Source organism: Megalobrama amblycephala, linkage group LG6 (assembly GCF_018812025.1).
Source record: "Megalobrama amblycephala isolate DHTTF-2021 linkage group LG6, ASM1881202v1, whole genome shotgun sequence".
NCBI lineage: Eukaryota > Metazoa > Chordata > Actinopteri > Cypriniformes > Xenocyprididae > Megalobrama > Megalobrama amblycephala.
Window position 1 is genome coordinate 11,202,912 of NC_063049.1, and position 24,682 is coordinate 11,227,593.

A 24,682-nucleotide genomic window follows, 5' to 3' on the forward strand; every position below is an offset into this window, starting at 1 on the left:
TTTTCCTACAGTCACCAAACTCGGTACACATATTGTTCTCATCAAGCCGGACAATTTTCTAATTTACATTCATTAGCTCCGACCAACAGGAAGTCAGCTATTTTGGTTTGAATGTTAATTTTTTGAAAAAACAGGCTATGAATTTTATACTACTACTCCTACAGGGTTTATCCAATTTACACCAAGCTTTTTTTAACTTGTTGCTAACACATTGAAGTTGTTTGATTGCAAACGGATTTTTGATATCTCGAACGGTTTGGCCGTGGCGAGGCAACGAATTTATGGCGAGAAAAAGGAAACAGGAAATGTGTTATAACGTCTGCATACATATATTGATCTTTATGAAACTTCACGAGTGTGTTCGTTATAGGAGTCTGATCACATGGATGTGACTATTGTGAGTCAAAGTTATAGCGCCACCAACTGGCAGCAGGAAGTGTATCACTTTTTGAAATGCTTTGAGATCACCCTCTTATTTTTACCTGATTTGCTTCAAACTTCATCAGTGTAATGTCAATACACAGCAGATGTAGACCTATGACAGGATTTTTGATATTTGAAATATTGTTGCCATGGCAACACATCAAACTTTAATAATAATCTTGAGTGTTTTTGAGGCTCTTAACATGCTTCAAATTGCATGAAACTCGACACACACATCAATATTGTCAACCAGTAGACATGGACAAAGCCATAGAAATGGGCGTGGTGGAGGGGCTCAGTAGCGCCACCTTTTGACAAAAGTGGGGGGTTAGTTTTTCCTACAGTCACCAAACTCGGTACACATATTGTTCTCATCAAGCCGGACAATTTTCTAATTTACATTCATTAGCTCCGACCAACAGGAAGTCGGCTATTTTGGTTTGAATGTTAATTTTTTGAAAAAACAGGCTATGAATTTTATACTACTACTCCTACAGGGTTTATCCAATTTATACCAAGCTTTTTTTAACTTGTTGCTAACACATTGAAGTTGTTTAATTGCAAACGGATTTTGGATATCTCAAACGGTTTGGCCGTGGCGAGGCAACGAATTTATGGCAAGAAAAGGGAAACAAAGTGTTATAACTTCTGCATACATTAATTGATTTTGATGAAACTTCGGCTTAGTCTTCGTTGTACAAGGCTGATCACATGGATGTGACTATTGTGATTCAAAGTCATAGCGCCACCAACTGGAAGCAGAAAATGTGTCACTTTCAGCATACATTGAGATCACCCTCTTATTTTTACCTGATTTGCTTCAAAATTCATCAGAATAATGTTAAAACTTGGCACATGTAATCCTTTGAAAATGGCCAGGGAGGAGGGGCTCTATAGCGGCACCTTGTAGTGCAGTAAATGTGGAGTGAATTTGACATAGTCCTTTGATGTTTAACCGTTTTAAATGCCTATTGCCCGCTGTGCACAGTTGCCCTGAAGCCACCGGGGTGGCGGTGCCACCGGGCTTGGGCCCGCCATCGCTGCTCGCAGCTATATTTTGCTATTGTTCTTGCTTGCTTACCTAGTCTGTTGATTCACCTGTGCACAGATCCAGACGTTAACTGGCTGCCCTTGTCTAATGCCTTTTATAATGTTGGGAACATGGGCTGGCATTATGCAAATATTGGGGCGTTCACCCCGACTGTTACGTAACAGTCGGTGTTATGTTGAGATTCGCCTGTTCTTCGGAGGTCTTTTAAAAAAATGAGATTTATATAAGAAGGAGGAAACAATGGAGTTTGAGACTCAATGTATGTCTTTTCCATGTACTGAACTCTTGTTACTGTACTGAACTCTTGTTACTTTTACCAGTACTGAACTCGGCTAAAAGGCTCAACTCCAGGCAGGCTCGGTGGGCACTTTTTTTCGGACGTTTTGACTTTATTCTATCCTAGCGCCCGGGCTCCAAAAACATCAAGCCCGATTCTCTTTCTCGTATTTTTGACCCTTCCGAACGCCCGTCCACTCCGAGTGTATTCTTCCCGAGACATTAGTGGTCTCCACTCTTACATGGGAGGTCGAATCGAAGGTCCTAGCGGCCTTAGAAGGGGTAACGCCTCCGCTCGGATGCCCACCGAACCATTTGTTTGTGCTGGAGGGGTTAAGGTCCTGCGTTATCAAGTGTGGTCATTGTTCCAACGTGGCTTGTCATGCAGGGGTTAATCAAACCAGATTTTTGGTCAAGCAACGATTCTGGTGGCCAACTTATGGCTCGTGATATTCGCAGTTTTGTTTTGGCTTGCTCAGTTTGTGCCACTGGTAAGACTTCCAACCGCCCTCCAGATGGGTTACTCTAACCTCTGTCTGTCCCTTCGAGACCCTGGTCCTATATCGCGCTAGATTTTGTAACCGCCCTCCCACCCTCCCAAGGGTACACGGTTGTTTTGACCGTTGTGGACCGATTCTCAAAGGCGACCCATTTTATACCCTTAGCCAAATTACCTTCTGCTAAGGAGACAGCGGTTACGGTCATTGATCACATCTTATGGTTACATGGCCTCCCGGTGGATGTGGTTCCCAGTCTGGAATCCGAAGTCGCGGTCCCCTCCGCTCACGCCTTCGTCCAGAGGTGCCGCCGAACTTGGAACAGAGCCCGCGAGACTCTGCTGCAAGTGAGGGCGCGTACCAAGGCTAAGACTGATCGCCACCGGTCGAAGCCTCCCGTATACGTCGTGGGTCAAAAAGTGTGGCTTTCTACTAAGAACATTCCGCTCCGTTCCGTTGCCAATAAGCTTGCTCCCAAATTCATCGGCCCGTTTACTGTCACTAAAATTATTAGTCCAGTGGCAGTCCGCCTCAAATTGCCTCCGGCGTACAGGAGGATTCATCCCGCCTTCCATGTGTCCAAAATTAAACCTGTTTTCCATTCTCATCTTAATCCGCCTACTCCGGTTCCTCCACCGCCACGACTCGTAGACGGGGAACCAACCTATTCGGTCAATCGTATTCTGGACTCTAGGCGGAGGGGACGCGGATTCCAGTACTTGGTGGACTGGGAAGGTTACGGTCCGGAGGAGAGAAGTTGGGTTCCTGCTAGGGACATTCTGGATCACTCCCTTATTGATGATTACAATCAACAGGTAAGGAGTTCTGGGAACGCCGTGAGGCGTTCCTAGGAGGGTGGGTACTGTCACGGTTCACTAATCCGCTGTCTCATACTGTTGTCTGTGTGAAGGTTTTGGGGTGATCAGTGATTACTGATCAGCGGCAGCTGTGGATCATTACAACCTGCCTATTTAACGCCTTGTCTTTCGTCTCATGTTTGTCAGATCGTTGTTTGGAGTCCTGGTGTTTGTCCCGTTGTATTCTTGTGTTGTACGTTCCTGGATTGGATTTCTCGTCGCTGTTTCCTGGTTCCTGTCTGTTTCATTGGATTACTCGTTCTGGATTACGTTCACGGATCATCACACGGACACACGGACTCACCTCTCGGATCACCATTCACCACGGACATTTACCGCTCATCGAAGTCCCTGTGTTACCCCTCTCCTGCTGTCTGTGTTGCTACTGTGTGTGTTTGTTTGTCTACTATCATCTGGCGTGAAGCTCTAATAAAGAGATATTAACTTGCAATTGTATCCAGCCTTCTTTACCCGTGACACGGACGATGCAGCCTCCGAAATGAGACGCAGGTTTTGACATAAGTTTACATTTTTTTCGGACACCTTCAATTATGCTATGCTATACACTATGCAGTAATACATAATTATGCACCACGCAGTGTGAACTCCACAAGTTTATTTTGTAATTTAACATTTGAATCTGTCCCCTCTGCTATGTAGTTAGAGCTGCGACAGTTGAGTTCAATAAGCATTCCATAATTATTATTATTATTTTTTTTTTTGGTTAATTAAATGCATCATCTGGGTATTTAAAGTGCACTTTTTCTTTTTGGAATTTTCAGTGTGAACACACTCACACTATTTATAATACAAAATGGCATAGAATTTACACATTTACACATGGCATAAAAAATTACACATTTATTTGGTGTTTTTGCTTTTTCACAGAACAAATGGAACAACAAAAACAACAATGAAAAAAAAGCTATTACTACAGAACATCAAAATTTTGACAGATAATACTTAAGCAGAATGCAAATTCGTAAATGTAGTTTAAGTATAAACTAAAATATATATATATATATATATATATATATATATATATATATATATATATTCATATAATCTTAAATCTTAATGTCATATTGTGTCAGGTTTATCAAAATAAAACAGATAAAAATAGACCCCACTTTTTGGTATTTAGCCTAATATAGTCTTCTCTTGAACATATTGTACATTAAGTTGCACACAACCGGATGAAAAATGTTTCTGGTTGCTACATATAAAACTCAAATCTGTTTATCTGACAAATACATATAATGCATTTCATTTTGGATAAAGAAAGCAAGCACTGCACAAACTGAATATTCACCCACATCAGTTTCTCCTTTTGTGGATGTGTGTTTTGTTTTGTAGCCGGTATTACTGCACGGTAGGCCAATATTTCTTTGTATAATTAATTGTATGTTTCAGTAATAGCCGTTTTTGAGAGCAATATAATTTTGCCTTACCAAATTTATCAAAAGGATTAAATGGCTGTATCAGTGAAATCCATTTGAGACATTCATTTTTCTGTTGTGGGAGGCATAACTAGTGTGCATAGTAGTGTGCATTTCAGACTCACAGAACATCTATTCACATGAAGATTGCACTTCTTAAATAATAATATTTATAATTTAATTTCATAATGGGTTAATGGATTATTTCCAAAAGGTACTAACCTATCAATTTTAAGCCTAAACTACAACAGTAAACTACAGTACTACTACTTTTTAACCCAGCTGGCTACGTTATTATAGTAATAAACATTATAACCCAACAGAATATTTTTTGGATTGCTTTTTTATTACACCACAAAACTTGTGGATTAATAACAACAGACAAAATGCAATTTAGATTAAAAAAAAAGTATACCAGTTATCATATTGACCCACCCCTCTATACCATATGACATATACATGATGTGAAGTGTTTGCTGTTGTTCAGCTGAACTGTCAGATTGCCGTAGGAATGGATGCAGACTAGAGTAAGTGGAGTAAGTAAGAGAAGTGGAGTAAGTGGAGTCCATCAGTTTCTTGATTGTTTTACCATTATTGGCACAGTAATAATGATCACTACTGCACAAACGAACAGAATGATGAATACAAATGTTTTACAAATTTTGTTCCTCTTAATTTCAGCTGCTTTCTTCTTGAGCAAAGAATCATAGCCAGGGGTGTAGAGATCTTCCAGCCAGAAGCTCAGCTCTCTTGGGTCTTCCTGAAGGACACAAGACACATTCAGAACATTATTCTTTCTGAGTTCACTGCATTTTAAAAGGAAACAGTGTGAAATTTCAGATTGTGATAGCAAATGCTAGATCTTTTATATTTAACTTTACATGATAATTAATGTATTTAATTAATGTTAACAAATGAGGTCTTATTTTAAATAGTTACCAAATAATGTTGAAAATGGATGTTGACCATTATATTGGGTGATCAAATTGCAATACAGGATAAGCAGAATGTGTTAATTAGAACACGTTTGTCATGGTTAAAGTGTCATAATCACATAACAGAGCCAGTAGCACTTAAAGGTGCAGTAAGCGATTTCCGAGAAACATGTTTGAAATCAACGCAAAAAACACACCTCCCTTCATTGCTCCACCCCCAAAATGCACAAATGTCTCAAGACTACGACTGCAACCATATGGTTTCCTGAGAAGGGGAACTCAACACTGCTTCTTGGATTGATGTTATGGGGAACGCCCTCAGCGTGAACAGTTTCTAGATATTATTGGCAGACGACAGTCCATGACATCATTAGCAGAGCTCCTGTGAGTATAAGAAGGAGCCTGTGATACACATCATCAACTTTTTTTGTCAGAAGAAGATGTGCAGACAAGCCCAAGTTATGGCAACGAGATGCAGTGTCTTGTTCCCCTTCTCGGGGAATCATGGTTACAGTTGTAAGCTGATACATTCCCTTCAGACAAAATGTGTTTTAAGTTAAGAAACATTTTGAGTCCCCCCTCTATTGTCTCACAGTGCTTTAGTCCACTGCTGGTGGGAGAGAACAAAGTTCTTCAGTAGTTGTGGAACTCCAGTAAGTAGGCTGTCAAGGCTATTTTATTCACTTTAAACATGGATGAAGTGATTCTTTTCTCTTTAATATAGATGTTGCTGAGTCATTAATAAATTAGTCATGACAAAAAATGATGATAACCAAAGTGTTTTTCCATGAGAATTATATTTCCAGAATTATTATTTCCATGAGATTATAACGTTACCTAGCTTGTTTAATACCGTAGCTTGTTGGATAGTAAGTCAACCACTACAACTAACATGGTGATAAACCTATGTGTGAACTGATTTTAGGCTAATATTGTAGATTGTACCATTGTGTTGGGTTTTGCTCAATATGATGTTAAGTGGCAAATCAATGGGCTTGCTGCAGTTGAACGTCCTCTGTCCCAGACGAAACTTAAAATACTATGAGGAGGATTTAAGATAATTTAATAATTATAATATGACCGCATGGTGAACATATGAACCTAAGTCATATTTAAAGGGGTCATATAATGCCACTTTTACAAGATGTAAAACATGTCTCTGATGTCCCCAGAATGTGTATGTGAAGTTTTAGCTCAAAATACCTCACAGATCATTTTTTATAGCATGTTAAATTTGTCACTTTTTGAGGGTGAGCAAAAACACTCAGTTTTTGTGTATATCTTTTTAAATGCACATGAGCTGCTGCTTTCAAGAAGAGGGCAGAGTTTCAGGAGCTCTTGCTAGCAGCAGATTACCTCAGACTCGCTGAAAATGTCACAAACTGTTCAGCCTTTTATGTTCAAACTGGAATCAGACAATGATGGAGAGACTCAAGAAGAAGTGACAACATGTAGAATGCAACAGGACTTTGCTGAATGGTTAGTTGATGAATTTATGTAGCTGATGTGGACTTAACTATCCTAAAGTTATTGATTGCATATTCTGTCATGATAATCTATAAATCGCTCGTGTGGGAACTGTTGTAAGATGCCTACAGAGCCAGAGAATATTTGCTGCATGAAGATAGAACAGGTATAGTTTAGTTTCATTACGGTTATAATTTGTCATGTTGCTTTTGACATGCTATTGCATTTGTGTTATGCACTGTATTGCAATAACATGGCCTCGCCCCCTTTGTTGCGTGTTCTTGGGGGCAGGGTTTATGTAAATTTTAGGGTAAGTGATGCCACCAACCCAGGAAGAAGCTCGTTGTAGTCCCGACCAGCCGTTTGTTGTAGTCCTTAAACATAGAATTCTTTAAAAGAAAATATCTCCCTTTGCATTGAACTTTGAGCATCCTAACCTTGCAGACATTGTGTATGCTCTGACAGCAACATTACAAACTAATTAAAGTTAAAAAAGTGAAATTACTATGAACCACCTCTTTAAATAACTATTGATTTGTGTTGTTGGCCAAATAAAATGAAAGAGAAAAGAAAAACTGACATATCGTCCTGAGACAGTATTTTTTTCACGTCATTATATTGCTTAGAGCATAAAAAACAAATGAAAAAATAACATTTTTGAAAACTTATATTTTATTCATATGTTATGCTATGTCCTCTGTAATCACTTTTTAGGCTTCAGGATTATTTTTAACCATCAAACTTTGTATAAAGATGATTCTCAACTATGTTATGAAAGATATAAAGGAATTAATTGGTATACCATTTTACTTTATGCAATATGTGGGTAAAACAGCCATACATGGGTTTTCCTATTCAATACAATGTATCTATACACTGTATCTAATTTGCATATTAATGTGTTCTTAGAGCAACATGCAGAGTAACATGGGAGTAATAATTGGCAACATTTTCATAATAATATCTAATAATTAATAGGAATACTGATATATAATTTATTTCCTTATTCACTTGTTGTATCTCCTAAAATGCCTGATAAACATGATTTAAGTCCTGTTGTCCTCTACAGAGGTCATGTATGAAATCAATGTCCTGTTTCGAAACAGAAAGTCATATTTTGATTTGAAACCCCATAACATTTTCCTGAGATGGTGATTTATAACAAACAATTTGAAAATGAATCCGATTTAAATAATAATTACAAAATATTATCATATTTTCATAAGACTGCTAATTTTCATTTTCAGTGATATTTAAAGACCAAGAAGCTGTTGTTGTAATGGCGAAACCTCTAAAAATTTGGTATCTCTGCAAAGCCCTGAATGTGCTCTTTACATGATATCCAGACTTAAAACTGTGACCTGTATGATGTCAGAGAAAATCACTAAAATATAATGTCCACTACAGAGGACAAAAGTCTATTCCTGGGCCCTAGGAGGATAAGATAATTTTTCAGTGCACCAAAGCGGCACGCATATTTGTACAAGTACAATTTTGACTATATCGCTTTTTCTATAATCTTTCTTAAATTCTCCCTCTTACTAACTCTATCTTCCCTCATCATGAGTATATGCCCCCTATTGCTGTATTAGAGTTTTATATTTAAAATACAAAATATGAGTAACTTTATTTAGTTATATAACAATTGAAATGACTGGTAAATTACATTTAAAAGTATTTACATTACTGAAGGGATTTTATTGTCATTTGTTTAATATTTAGTTTAATATTCAGCCAGAAAATGTATTGATTCTGCATTCTGAGGAGTGACTGAACAAGAAGAAAATTTTAATATGTATAAAATAACATTCCAGTGAGTTAACAAAATAAAAGGAGGATAAGACGTCACTGAGTAAATTCCATTGCAATTACAAAGAGACAGAATCTGTTCAATTAGTTTTTGTTGCAGTCTCAAGAATAAAGAATGCTTATATGAGAAATGCATTAGACATACTGTACAAATAATATATTATATATATTTTTGCCTTGTTCTATAAAAATAAACCCATGTACATTCAGAAAAAGTTGTTGTTTTATACACTCTGGGGGGTTTTGATATAATTTTTTTTTTTTTTTTTTTTTTTTCTCAATTTAAAAGGTCTGATTAAAAAAAATCTACCAGTGAGGGAAAATTAATCCAAAGAATTAGATTACTTACCTTGAGTAATCTAATATGTTACAAATTATATTTTACAGCATGTATTCTGTAACATGTAGTGGAATACACTTTTAAAGTAACTGTCAAATATCACATTCTTATAATGTGATGTTATTCAGATTGCAATATCCAGTATGCATTTGTCTGTGTGGGCTGAAGTAGTACCTTCATATAGTCTGCCAGCTGACTGTGTGCAGTGTGTCTGTCATAGTCCTGAATGGTCCAGGATGGTTTGGACTTGTTCTCCTCCGTGTGGATGATGTTGATGTGAGAATAGAGAGGATTCTGCTTTATCTTTGGTTTTAGAGTTTGAGGAGTGATGTGTTTCTCCAGCTCTCTGTCTTCAAACACATGACTGTCTGCTGGTGGCTTTCCTTCCTTTCCTCTCTCCCTTCCCTACACAAAACACAGTGGGATTTATGAAGAGGGAATTTCAATAAAAAAACAATCTTTGGCTAGAGTGAAATCCCATGTTGGTCCATGCCAGTCAACAGATGCATCAACATAGTCATGCTGCAGCACAGCTTTGTGTGAATGCTGTAATTAGGGTGTCCAGTCCTTGTCATGGAGGACCACCTTCCTACAGAGTGCAGCTTCAAAACTAATTAAACACACCTGGTCCTGTTATTCAATGTGTTTAGGATCACTAGAAACTTCCAGAAAGGTGTGTTGGAGCAGGTCGGAGCTAAACTCTGCAGAAAAGTAGCCCTCAAGGAGTAGGATTGGATAGCCCTACGTTAAACCCTATTCTAAACTTAACTGATAATGTGAGCAAAAACATTGAAATGATGTATTGAAATAACAACACGTTCACTACCAACTTGTCACAAATTGACGCTTGTAGGACCCCTTGGCTTTACTATTTAACACACAGGGTAGCATCATTTTTTGACACGCAAGAGGGTACGCCCTTACTTTCAGTTGCTGCCTTATGCGTCAGATCAAGATGCATTTAATTATTTGCATGCATTTATAAAAGTAGAAATGATTTTAAAAATGTTTATACTTTTATAGATATTTTGGAACATCTAACTCGACCCCTACCTGAAACCTACCCACTTCGGGGTTTAAAATACAAAGTTCTATCATGAAACTCTAGAATCAGATTCAGATCAGATTCTACCTGTTATATCCTGTGTTTTATATTACATAATATTCAAATGGATACGTTTTGGGGTAGGGGTTGGGTTACTGCTCAAAAATCTAAATAGTTTAATGTAAATAAAATGATTGTGGCTGTTTAAATTAAAAATCATACCCCAACATATTGTTATGTAATGGTGGTATATCAAACACACAATGAGGACGAGTAAAGTTAAATAAGTCTTTACTTGATAATCCACAGGGAGAAACACAGAATCCAGAGCAGAATATGCACCAACACATCACTTCCATAAACAAGACCCAACAAACAACTGAACACAAACAGGAACTTAAATACACCAACTGATTAACTCAAATAACGAACAGCTGTGATGAATGTAATTGGTGTCCATAATAACTGATTGTGGCGGGAAACTAGAACAAAGGAACACGTGACAAAATGAAAACAAACAAACTGAAAGTCCATGTGAACGTGACACATATATGTCATAATATCAAAACTATACACAAATATATAATCATGACTATAAAATCCCCATGCTCATTGCATCTGTCTATAATGTCAAAAATGTTTCATTGACAGCAATGGAGAACTTTGCACAAAAAAATGTGGGAAATAACCTCAGCAGTTTAGCTTGTTTCTACACACTTTAAGCGCATCTGTCAGGTGTCGTGTTGCATGGGATGTAGCACTATTATAGTGCACTATTTGAGGAAACAACACCATTTGTAGTGGTCTCCAAAATAGTGGACATTATCGAATGGACTCATTCAATTCCATAATATACCTTAAAGGGTTAGTTCACCCAAAAATGAAATTTCTGTAATTAAGTACTCACCCTCATGTCGTTCTGTAGTCATGTTGACTATTTTAACAATGTCTTTACTACTTTTCTGGACCTTGAATGAGGTAATATCGTTACTTTTTTATAGGAGATAATAAAAAAACTCAGATTTCATCAAAAATATCATTATTTGTGTTCTGAAGATGAACAAAGGTCTTGCGGGTTTACTATGACATGAGGGTGAGTAATTAATGAGAGAAATTTCAATTTTGGGTGAACTAACCCTTTAATAACGAGTGTACATCCGGAGTTTCCACATCTTACCAGGAGATGCCGTCCACAGTACTTCCGGCGTTCATTCATTCATATAGTGCACTATATTAGTCCAATAATAAATGAGGATATGTGGGCAATTTCAGATACATTCCTAGTAATCCTAAAGATCTTAATTAGCTGGTTCAGGTAGCAGGCTATTTTTGTAGAAACAAGATCCTAGAAGATATTTTAGGAAAATTTTGTACACCCAGACATGTGTTAGTTTGAATTTTCTATCAAATATTTTAACTATATAATGGACCCTTCGCTAAGCCCCGCCCTCCTTAGATATTGTTGCTACACCTGTCAAGCTTTCGCGCCTGGCAAGTCTATTACAGTACGTGTGCACCAGTGTCAGACATTTCCAAGGAGATAATTAGTCATTTTTGGCGAACAGCTGAAATATCTGAGAGAGCAAGACAAAAGGGACTGCAGTATGCATTCCATGACATAATATACAACTGATTAGAAAATAATTTGAAGCTAAAGCTCCCAGCGCAAGCAGCAGCCGCCTCATATGCTGACCATTCAAATTGGAAACACATAAATTGAGGAACAGCTTTGTTCATCCACAGCAGGTTAAGTGAAATTTGTGAAAATAACCTAATAATTATAAACCAAACAGCTTATCCATACTTGTGGCATAAACACAAGACATTTGCCTGACCACTTTGCAATGATAACATTCTCCCGCTTATATTTTTAGCACCAGGCTACTCCGTCTTGCCTTTAATAATCTTATTTTACGTTCAAATATATGCATTATGAACAAAGAACCGTCATTATTTCCAAGCAATGATGTGCTGAGTTAGCTAGCTAGCTAGCTAACCTACCCGTCAGATTGTCCTACCCGGGCTTACTGCATGTGCGCACATCAATATTACATCATTGTTGTCATGATAAATAACACAAAATTACTGTATTTGCATTATTGTAAGGGTAGGTTTAGTGTTGGGGTAGGTGTAGACATTAATAAAGCACAATCTGATCTTTTCAATCTGATCAGTCTTTTCGCTATCAATTTATACTTGTTCTAACGATTAATGCTATATCATATTGTGCTACCACTATTATAAGGGTAGGTTTAGGGTTGGGGTAGGTGTACATGTTAATAAAGCCATAAACCATGTTAATATCATGCTGGAAGCACAATCTGATAGGTAGCATTTTTCGCTGTCAGATTTTGCTACCTACTGTTTCAGTGGGAGGCAGCAAAATCTGACAGGGTAGCACAAATTTTCAGAACACAGGCATTTCTCCACTTGAGTTTTAGGTTTCGGGAAGGGAAAAAATTCCACCACCCCATCCAAACTTTTAGGATACCGGGTATCAGATTTACACAATCCATACGCACAACGCTTCAGCATGTTTCCCTCGCTCGAAAGCTTGACAGACCTCCCGTGCCTTGTTACGGTTGCTAAACCACAATTGGCCTGAGCATTTTTCGGGCTTAGCGAAGGGTCTGGCTTAGCGAAGGGTCATTTGACTGTATTTAAGTCAATTTCCTAAACAGTTCACTGCAGCAAATGTTAACAAGCAAAAGGTGGCACATATGGTCTCAGAAGTGCATTTGCTGAATTCTTGCTATTTTTTGACCAGTCAAGACTATTAAAAGCTTAGTGTTTAGACATTTTGGGCTTTTTTCTTTAAAGTGTACATGCAACCCAGTCTCATGGAAAACACTTTTCGTGAAAAATATATTTTTTTTCTTTTTAAATTTTTGCAAAACTCCAGAAAACGTGCCTATACAATACTTTTATTCTTTCTCACACAAATTATGATTACAGTTGCAGACTGAGTAAAAAAGACTTTTCACACTGTTTCTTGCACAATATTATCTTGATACCTAAAACTTTTTTCTTATAGTGCATCATTTGCAATAGATTTTAATGTTGACATCACATAACCAACTCTAAATATATTGTTTTACTGATGCAAAAAAATGTACAATGGGTACAGCATAGCATTTGTGATCATGGCCATTCCACACTAGCACATTGCACACTTCATCTCCAATCCAATTAAGGGCCTAATGACAAGCTCATAAATGGCACCAGAATGGATAAAGAAGCTGTAAAAATGTAATCTTAATAAATAGTTGCAATTAATACTGTAGTTAATGCAAACAGTTTTTAATATAGCCAAGTAAAAATAAATCGGTGTGTAGGTTTTACTCATATTATTTTCTCTGGTATACATACATGACATCCTTATTTACTCCCGGAGCCTGGCCAAACACCGCCACCACATTGCCGAAGTCCTGAAATGCCTGAGAAAGTTCCAACTCTTCCTAAAAGCCGAGAAGTGCTCTTTTCATCAGACCTCAGTGCAGCTCCTTGGATACCACATCTACAAGCAAGGCATACAGATGGATGAGGGGAAGGGGGCAGCAGTTCACAACTGGCCTATACCTAACACCATTAAAGAACTCGAGTGCTTCCTTGGTTTTGCAAACTTCTACAGATGATTCATTAAGAACTTCTATTACCAGTCCACTAACCAACCTGTTGAAAGGCAAGCCCAAGGGCCAGATTTACTAACAGCTTGCATCAGCGCAAACCCTCTTTTGGCATTAAAAAACTACTAAAGACACGCAGTGCAAAATTAGCACTGAAAAGGCATGGACTGAGTTGTTTTTGTGGCTGACCTTATTGCATATGCATTTATAGGAGTTTCCCTTTCAAAATTATGGGAGGAGAGTATTTAAAGGAATCACACAACATGATTTACTAATATTTGAGCTTGTCAATTTACTGTTATTTGCGCCATTATTTACTGCCCAAGAAAAGCATGTCTAAGCCCATGTTGCAACATGGCTGCAATTGTTGCTGCTAGGAGGAGACACCGCAGAGAATAGAGAGCCTGTGATAGAAAGGAAAAAATATTTTCCACTCGTATTAATTTATTTGGAATACCAGAGGAAGACGTTATCCGAACTTAACGTTTGCCATGCCATGCTGGCCTATATATATATATATATATATATATATATATATATATATATATATATATATATAAATGATATTATATATATGTGTACGTTTGGCAGATTATACATGTAACAAGTTGCACCTGTGTCGACCCGCACCTGATGAGAATATCAGCATCAGTTCTACCAGAAAGACTCGGGAGGCAAGATAACATAACAATGAAATTTATTAACAACCAGTAAGCTACAGAATAAGATAAAGTTCTTTGGTGTAGGCCCCGTCCGTAGCACACATCCAAAGGGTTGTAGGCTCAGCATATCCTGCCCGGAATTAAGGCAGAGGCATAGCCGACCCCCACAGGGGTATGGACAGGGACCATCCTAGTGGTGGTGGGGAGGATGGAGGTGGAGATTGGCGTCAGCATCTGCAAACTCAGATAAGTGTAAGTACCGATGCTTTATACCCAAGTGTTCGATAGTGATTGGTTAGATCTGACGTAACATTAGAGTCTTCCCTGCAGAACTTACACTAGAGCTTTCATCTCTGCTTATTTGCAACCCAACGCTAATTTGAGCTCCTCTTGTTAGATTATTATGTAAATGATTTAACTGCATCTGTGTTCTATAATTTGCACAGCAGCAGTAGATCACGCGCAAAACTTGTCACTCCCATTGGCGCATTTGTGGAATTGCGCTCTCACGCTAATTTGCCCCGTTTAGTAAATCTGGCTCCAAGTCTCTTTCCTGGACTTCAGCATCCACCGAAGCATTCCATCTACTCAAAGAGGCATTCACCAGCGCACCACTCCTCGTCCATCCAAACACCAATCAACCATTCGTAGTGGAAGTGGACGCATTAACTACGGGGGTAGGAGTGTTGCTGTCTCAGCAGCAGGGGAACCCGGCCAGACTCCATCCATGCGCCTTCTTCTCCAAGAAGCTCACCCTACTGAAAAACTACAACATCAGCAACAGATAGCTCCTAGCTACCAAATTAGCCCTCGAGGAGTGGAGGTATTTGTTTGAGGGTGCTCAACATGCCTTCACAGTTTTGACTGATCACAAAAACTTAGAATATCTAAGAGAAGCTAAAAGGTTGAATCCTTGCCAAACCAGATGGGCTCTGTTCTTCACCAGATTCAGTTTCTTCATTTCCTATCGTCCTGGTACCAAGAATGTCTGTCTTCCTGTCTTCACGCTCCAGAGGAAACCCATGAAGAACCTGAATCCATTCTTCCCTCAAATCTGGTGGTGAGTCCCTTACAGTGGTCCCTTGACCCGCCAACCTCCTCCAATGCCTCTGAAGCCATTCTCAAGAGTCTTCCCACAACCATCGAGACCGCTTAACTTCTCTTCAATCATATATTCATATTTTTGGGATCCCAGAAGAACATATCAGACCGAGGGCCCTAATTCATCTCCAGAGTGTGGAGACCTTTCTTCTCCCTTCTAGGTGTGACTGTGAGTCTCTCATTTGGATATCATCCCCAGTGGAATGGGCAGGCAGAGAGAAGGATCCAGGACATAGGACGCTTCCTATGAACCTTTTGGCATGGCCACCAGAACTCTTGGAGCCAGTTCCTAGGCTGGGCAGAGTACGTGTAGAACTCTGTGGTTTCTGTGGTTAGGAGAACCATCTGATGTTCCATTCATCGACCACAGGTTCAGAGAGAGCAGGTGCAGCATCAAAAGATCCAAGCCAATGTTCAATGCAAGGAAACTCCCACATACCAACCAGGACAGAAGGTTTGGCTATCCACAAGGTGCATCCCCATCAGGATGCACCTGCCCTGCAAGAAGCTCAGTCCCAGATTCATTGGCCCCTTCACCATCACCTGTCAGATCAACCGGGTCACCTAACAGCTCAAACTCCCCTCACGATACAGAATACATCCTTCATTCCACGTTTTACTACTTAATCCTTATCACTCTCCTGTTTCTGTCTGCACAGAGCATATCTTATTCATATTTTATTCATATCAGATATACATTGTATATGAAACAATAAAGTTTACATTTCTCCCAGTTCACCGGTCACATACTCTGAATTGAATTGACTATGAATTGAGGGGAAAATGCTGAATTTACGTGATGTAAATCTGACAGTTCCTCTGAATTACAGTGCTCATCAAATGTTATATCAACTAACATGATTATTAAAGGTGTTTAAATGACAAAACACATTTACTTCCACATATTTGACAATCTGACTATAATATATTAATTAATATATCATATAATTCATGATATATTAACAAGTTTGTGAATATTTTGATTAAAAAGGGAAATAAATGCGATACATATCTGTCATAGTGTGGCAGCATGACACATTGCCAAGGAATTAATATGTAATGGTTGCCTTAAAAAACTCACGCTGGGGGCTCAGCTAGAATATAGAGCGCCTAAATTACAATAAAGATATCCCAACAGCAAATGCGAATGCCGCTAAGACTGGAAGAGTATAAGCGGAAGTAAACATGCACACAGGGTGCTTCTCAATACTCATATCCACACTTCCTCGTTTCCTCCGTCCTCCAGCCCATGACCCGGAAACCAATCTAATTCAGCCATCTTGAAGGACATGTCAAAGCTCTAATTGCATCTCGAGGAGGTGAGGAATAAGGATTGAGGAAGCTTCCTGAGGAGTCATGAGCAAGGATACACAGGTGTATCCTTCCCTCACATCCTAAAAGGGTGGAGCTAAGACACAAGGAAATGAAACGAGGAAACTAAACGAGGATCACCCACATTCGCATTGCCGAAGCACACAGGCCCCATCTTGTGTACCGAGCCCATAGAGTACCTCAGGGTTGACGTGTTTTTGTAGGCTAAACCCGGAAGCGAGTTAGCATTTTAGGACTTCCGGTTCCAACTGCCTAAAGTCTATAGGTTTTTTGAATGGGTTTTTGCTAAAATTGCCTGAAATAAGGTCTGTGGTTAACAAAGCCTCTAAATATTTTCACGTTTTGATCTATGACATAAAATACACCAGTTATAACCTGCTTGTGATTTTTTAAATCTTTATTGTGTCTTAAAAATGGCGGTTGCTAACAAATTGCTAAAAGGGACTACTTCCTTTGGCGGGGACTTTAGATGTCATCATGACAAACAGGACATTTGGACAGCATTTCTCATGTATTCATACCCAGCGCAGATCATAATCAGCAAGCATGATTTTAAATAAAGTTGTTTTTTAAATAAAGTTTGAGGAAGCTTGGTGGTGGTGACGTTGATCCACGACCATGGTGTGCTGTAGTGCCTTTATAGCCTACTGTTAGCTTTTTTATATCTGACAACTTTATTTAGGCTTCAAAATGTATAAATGTTGTGTTAACTTGTAAAGATTATCTTGATAGACAAAACGTGTAAGTGTCATAACCCTTTGTTAAACACACAGCTTATTTTTTGCGATTTACAAAAGTCTATAGGAAAAATGCATAGGCTGTCGATCGAGGAAACCTGTGCGCAGCTAACTTCTGGGTTGGCCTATAAATACACGTCATCCCTGAGGTACTCTATTCCACTGCACTGTAAAATTTGAAAAAATGGTGAATATTTTGAGTGTGACGTCACAGCGCAGCTGTGAATGTGAATATATTTTTCAATGCAGTGAGTTGTTTTCTGTGATTGAAGATCACAGAGAGAAATAACAAGAATATAAAAGTGCAGTAAACTGCAAATCTGTTTGCGCTACAAGCCACTGTGTTTATAATTAAGACAATACATAAAATAAAATGGCAAGAAATACCAGTTTACATTATCAATCAGCATAACAAGCTGTTTTGTACAGCTAAAAATAACTGGAAACAAATGACACCGGAAACCAGACAAATTAAAATTACAAATGGCCGCGCCCACTCTTACCTGAAAAATCGAACAAGCTAGACGAATCTAGGTGAGAGCCAGTGTAAGGAATCAGAGAGTGATTCTACAGAAAGTGATTAGACTTAAACGCTTAGATACAAAATGTACAAACACAAAGTATATTCACACTTGAGAGTTTACACACGTGTCAGTATAATCAAGCAACATGTCTGCAGCATCTGTGTTATTCAGTGAGTCAGTGAAGTTAAGAGAGTCTCTGGTGATCAGCTTCACCCCAGAAATGATGTTCTACCAGAAAGACTCGGGAGGCAAGATAACGTAACACTTATATTTATTACCAAACAGCAAGCAGAATATATAAGGTTAATGATCTTTGGCGTAGGCCCCGTCCGTAGCTCACGTCCTGAGGGTTGAAGACTTTGGATTTCCTGCCTGAAGCTGAAGGCAGGGGCGTAGCCAACTCCCATTGATTAACAAATTAATCAATGGGTGATTTAAAAAAAAAAAACTTGCACAGTAATCTGTAGTGTTTTTTTGCTCTCTTCCTGCAACTAACTACTTTTTTCTTGAATCAGTTTATCAGATAAAAACAAGTCACATTTTCAGGAATTTGTTGAAAACTGAATCGGTTTCTGATCTAAGGTTAGAGATGTTTCTAATAGTTTGCTATTCATTTTTCTTTATTTTAGAAAAAGCTGAAAAAGGAAGGATGAGAAAAGTAGTCTGTGCCTTCTTCCAGACGACATGCGAGACTGTAAAGCACCGCTTCCCCTGCCACGACTCGGACAAAATCAAGCCTCCTACACCTGATCCGGATCTAGATAATTCTGAGCCGGTGAGGACCTGTTGGACCAGGTCTGTCCAGATCTCAAGCCATCGCCTGTGGAAGAAAGTCCCTCCGAGATTGAGCAAGCGGCCGATGACTCAGATTTAGCCGGTTCAGTGTCGTCGCTTGTGCCAGAAACACCTGAAGAAGAGTTGTCAGATCCAGAATCCCAACTGCCTCAAGGTGAGTTGCTATTGCTTTGGTTCATGTTATTTCTGCCCTGTTTTATTGTCTATTTATTGTGACTTTAGGCTGTTATGCTCTGTCATCATTTAAAGTAATTGAAGATCAGATCAGATCAGAAAATCAAAGGAACTTGTAGACTCATGTTCTGTTTCTGTGAGTGTTTTTCAGGATCCGTTGGATCCGCAGAGCGGACCGTTATCTTGATGTTGTAATTTGGCAAAATGTGCAGATTATAGCAAGACTGTAGCAAACATAAAGCTGCAATGTCTATCCGCCCATTTTCTAATTTAAGAGTTACTCATAGCATTCTGTCAAACAACTGTTGTTTGTTTTTCTCTAGCCTGGTCATTCCAAACCTGTGATTGAAGAAGTGACACTTATGCTTTGGTTGGGACAAGCTCCCTTATGCCCCAACATCATCAAATTACACCACTGGATTCAGGATGAGAGCAGCTTCATGGTCATTATGGAGAAACCTGAACCATGCAGGTGCTTGGAGGATTTCATCTTGATGTCAGATGACATCACTAAAAGAAAAGCACGCTGGTTAATGTTTTAGGCAGTTCAAGCAGTCAAACACTGCCATGAATGTGGAGTTTTCTCTGGTGATATCCAGGAGGGTAACATCCTGGTGACTCTCCACAGTTAACTGATTTCTGCTGTGCTCATCTCATCAGTACTGAGGCCTTTAACAGCAGTGCATATCAAGATGAGTTGGTGTGTTTAGTTACTGTAACCATGTTTGGTGCCTTTTGTATCACATTATATTGTCTTCTTGATTAGAAAATGGCTCAATACTAAAACTGTATGTCTCGCTTACAGGATCAGATTTGTACACCCCATTTGAGGTCAAAAGGCACACGATATTCCACGCTGGCCCAGCACATGTCTAGGCACTGGCAGTTTTGCTCTTTGAAATTATGCACGGATATTTGCCCTTTGAAAGCTTCAATGCAATAGTGCGTAGCTACATCGACATGGATCCGGCCATTTCCACAGGTGAAAACACAACACACCGACACAAATAGTTCAGCATTATCAGGGGATCTGTCATATCTAGCCACTAGAAATGTTTACTGTTTACAAAAGCTTTTTCATATTTTAACATTAGTGTGTGTCTGTCTCTAAAAATAACCTGCGCTCTCTCTCTTTACAGCTTGCCATTGCCTGGTTTTCCAGTGCTTGAGCTGTAATCCAGCTCGCCAGCTGACTCTAGAGCATCTGGAAGAGCACCAGTAGATAAAAGCCTAGATTGTTAGAAGGCAGGGGCTTCTGTGCATCAGTCAAATGAGAGGAGAGGTAGGGAACTACATTACATCCACTGTCAGAAGAGCATAATGAATGAAAGCAATCAGAGGACAGCTCTACACATAGCCATTAAGAAAAAGACTACAAGACTCAATACCTCATACTTTCAGGAGAGATGCAACCATTCAGCTGGTGCATCTTCCAAGAGAGTATGTGACCTACATCCTGCCAGAGACATTTTGAGCTGAAAATAACTTTGGAGCTGCAGGAAAATGACAGCTTAACACTGATTACGTTTTTACATGCACATCAGACACATCAGACTAACATGAATGTTGCCAGAAATTGTTTAAGACAGCAAAGCAACGTTTGCATTTACATGCACTGTGGTAGCCGCATATTCTAAAGGTGGCAACGTCAGTAAGTGGCTTTCTTCACGCCTTGATGTCACGCACATGCTCTTCAAACACTCGTAAGAAAGCCACTTAATGGATTAGTTCACTTTCAAATGAAAATTACCCCAAGCTTTACTCACCCTCAAACCATCCTAGGTGTAGGCTATATGACTTTCTTCTTTCTAATGAACAAAATTGGAGATATATTAATAAATATCCTGACGCATCCAAACTTTATAATGGCACTAAGCGGGATCAACGAGTATGAGCTGAAGAAAGTGCATCCATCCATCATAAACATATTTCACACAGCTCTGGGGGGTTAATAAAGGCCTTCTGAAGTGAAACAATGCATTTGTGTAAAAAATATCCATATTTAACAAGTTATGAAGTAAAATACCTAGCTTCCGCCAGACCATTTTCTGTATTCTACTTACGAAGAAAGTGTAAAATTCTCACAGTTCAAAATGCTTACGCTATGTCATACACCTTCCCTATTCAACTTATGGAAAAAGCTTGACTGACAGAACACCAGTTCCATTTTTTTTGTAATTTGAATATGGAAGGTGGTCTGGTGGAAGTTAGATATTTTACTTCATAACTTGTTAAATATGCAAAATAAATAAATGTTTGAGCAAGTACATAACCAGACAGTGTTCAAAACTATTTCTTTACCATAGCCCGATTCACAACGGTAATAATGTTTTATAATTTGGGGGGTACTGGTGAGAAATTGAAGCATGTCGCTGTTTGTCTTTACGTCATTGCGTCATGTCTGTTTACATAAAGAACGAGTCCCAGCTTGTAGGCTATAGGCTATATGGCATGTGAGGCAGATCATGTACAACCTTTTCTCACGCAGAAAAAACCTTTTCTCTCGCAGCTGCAATAATTAAACTTATCATTTGGATGGCGGATTGTATGGTATGACAAATTAACGTTCGAGATTAGACAGTACAGCAATTGAAATCTACAGGTAATGCTAATACACACTAAATACACAGTCATGCAATGCTGATGTTGTTAACATTAACAAAGAACAAAGTATAACAAAAATAATAATTTGCACGGTTTGACATGATCCGAGCCAACCAGTCGTTAGATTTACTCACCAATGGCAGCGTGATTTATTGTAATTTTTTTTTCTCAGTTGGTCGGAACAAAAGTGGCAGACATGTTACTTACTTGTTCGAATGACATTTTCTGGTTAAAATTCTTACTTTGGTCATACTTCATGACTACAATCTACGTATCTAAGTATCCACACCAGTGCAGTGACTGACAGAAAACATTAGATTCATCCATGCTGAAGAGTCGTGCCAAGGCACAACCCACATAAAGATGATAATTCAGCAAACAACTGCAACTGCAGGTTTCAAACAGAGATGGCGACAAAGAGGCAAAACTTATGGACTGCAGCTTTAAGCCTAGCAGTGAATATTTTATGAGCAGTAGGATAACCACATTCATCAGCACAATCACACAGAGCTGAAGGACAACAAAACAATGTTCTTCTGCAAAATGCATGTAGTTTTGTTTTTAGTTACATTCATTCATTAAGCCTTTCAGTCGTATCTGACTCTTTTACGTGTTGCAAAATAAGGTGGATAAGCACCAATATGGGTGGAGACACAGTCAATATAGATGAACCAAAAAAAAAAAAAAACTAAGCAAAAAACTAAAAAAAGAAAATATATTTTTCAAAAAGGCAAGGTGTTTTTTTATTTTATATTTGATGATTTCAATCAATTTCCATAGTATTTCTTATTTGAATACTAGACTAAACCTAGACCTACCTGAAAATGTGTGTCTTTGTTCTGTTGTTTAATTGTCCTATTGTTTGTAATTAGCTTCTTTTTTCATATAATTTTACTGATTGCTTAAGTTTTTACCTATATTAGGCTCAGTATTGAAATCGGGGGGCACCATCGTGCATGTTGTGTCAGAAGGGAGGCCAATTGACCAGGAGTGTATGTGTAATGATGACAATGAATACAGATTTTGACTGACAGATTTGAAGACAACAGCAACACAACAGTTAAGAATATGTACAGTTTTAGGTCACCTCACTGCCCTGACATAAACCAAACTGAAGACATTACTTGAAAAAAACACCTAAAGTCAAAAGAAACAGAAAAGTGTTTATTAATGTACTACTTGACAAATTTAAAAGGAGTGTATTAAGTCCAGAGTTAAATCAAGCTAAATTAGGTGAAATAAAATAAAATCCATAAAAAAGTAACATTACCTTTTATTGAATTATACGCTTTTTTTGTATTAAGTTATATTGTGTTTTATAAGCAAATGAAGACTAAAGACTGAATAAATTCTGTTCCGATAACAAATTCTGTTCCTCAGTCAGACTGTTTCTACAGCAGCTTGAGTCTGTATGTTAACAGAGTTTACCTGCAAGTACATCCTGTTGTGCCACTGGCTTTGGTGAGACAACGCAGCACCAATCTGGAACATTCCATGTGTAGCCGGCAGCATTCCCACATCTAGCTGCAGGAATTTCTCTGGATGATTGTTGTTTGGCAGGACGGCTATGTCCATTTTGTGACTTGTGTAAGGCTGAAATGAGCCTTACTGAGTTTGATCTCAGTGTGAGTGTGTAATTATTCATGATGTAACTCTATCTGAGCCCATGCGATACCACTATCCTGCTAGTGAAGGGCTAGTTCCACACCTGCACTGACTACTGGCAGAATGTTACGCAATACCGCCATCTTTAAAACAAAAAACAGAGTTGAGGTCTCTTTGATGTATTTTTAAAATAAAACCCAATGACAACAAATTCACAAAACATCAGTAGAGACCACTAACAACTATCATGAACAAATCAAATACATTTCAAATACAGCATTATAACTTTCTAGAGCTATTGATCTATGTTGAAAATGAGGAACAACATTTTAAATGTCAAATAATATTTTCAATATGATTATGAGCAAAAAACAGCATAGTTACTTTTTTGCCCATTCTTAAATTTTCAGTCTACAGCATTGTACCGCATGAAGACATGATGAAATATGTGTGCATACACGATGCCGGTTCTTGTTTGGAGCACTAGAGTATATGAAATATATCCATAAAAACTTGAAACACGCTTACTCCGGTCAGGATATGAACGATACAAGCAGAGCTGGGTAGATTACTTAGAAATTGTAATCAGTTACTGATTCCAAATTAGATGACAAAAATTGTAGTTAGTAACGCAATTCATTACATTACACATTTATGGTAATGTAATCTGACTACTTTTGGATTATTTTTGGATTATTTTTGACTAAACTCTTACATTGATTCGAATAGGATAATCTTGTACCATATTGATATAAAAATGCAAAGAAAAAGAAAATATATTCCATTCTTTGTCAACAACATGAAGTATATTAAATATTACATTATGTCAGGTTTTCTCAGACTGGGGTTTGTGAAGGAACTGCAGGGTGTTCGTGAGTTTAATGAAAGGCTAAGTAATTAAATCATAAAAATGTAACATTTAAAATAAATAATTTAAAAATAAAAAGCAATCGAAACAAAACACTTACTAAAAAAAGTTAATATATATATTATATTTTATATATTATATATTTTTTTGTTTACCTGCATGTCATGTGACTATTAACTGACATCAGAGAACCATGAACTTAATTTTATTATTTATTATTATGATTATTATTATTATTTTCATTTTACTGTTGTCCTAACATTGTTAATATGAAATGACGTGAATTTGTACATTTTAATGGGCTTAAAGACAAAAGCCTTCCAATACAAAAGCCCTAATACATGGTTAAGCGATAATGAGTGGTCGCTCAGCTCAGGGTCTGTGGGAGTCAAAATGTGACAGACATCCTGTCAAGGCAGGGGCCGAGGCCCGGGGAATGGAGACACCACCCCAAGGTGGTGGAGCTCATTTGGAAAAACCTCGGTCGAGCGGAAGTCGACCTATTTGCTTTGAAA

General features: G+C 38.2%; 1 protein-coding gene across 1 annotated transcript; it reads right to left on the reverse strand.

The window, feature by feature from the left end:
- Positions 1-4,287: 4,287 nt before the first annotated feature.
- On the reverse strand, positions 4,288-23,419 carry LOC125269606 (major intrinsically disordered NOTCH2-binding receptor 1-like). The gene is made up of 3 exons (XM_048192537.1): positions 23,123-23,419; positions 9,269-9,499; positions 4,288-5,303 (listed from the first exon to the last, which is right to left on the reverse strand). The coding sequence occupies exons 1-3, from the start codon at positions 23,267-23,269 to the stop codon at positions 5,112-5,114; spliced, it is 570 nt and encodes a 189-aa protein (XP_048048494.1). The 5' UTR covers positions 23,270-23,419; the 3' UTR covers positions 4,288-5,111.
- Positions 23,420-24,682: the final 1,263 nt, after the last annotated feature.

What these genes read in the sequence shown, in the direction of transcription:
- LOC125269606 (XM_048192537.1), bottom strand. Translation starts at nt 23,269, where the DNA reads ATGGACATAGCCGTCCTGCCAAACAACAATCATCCAGAGAAATTCCTG. An exon ending in ACAACAGGATGTACTTGCAG is followed by an intron (nt 9,500 to 23,122) that starts GTAAACTCTGTT and finishes TGTTTTGTGTAG; the next exon opens with GGAAGGGAGAGAGGAAAGGA. An exon ending in AGCTGGCAGACTATATGAAG is followed by an intron (nt 5,304 to 9,268) that starts GTACTACTTCAG and finishes TGTGTCCTTCAG; the next exon opens with GAAGACCCAAGAGAGCTGAG.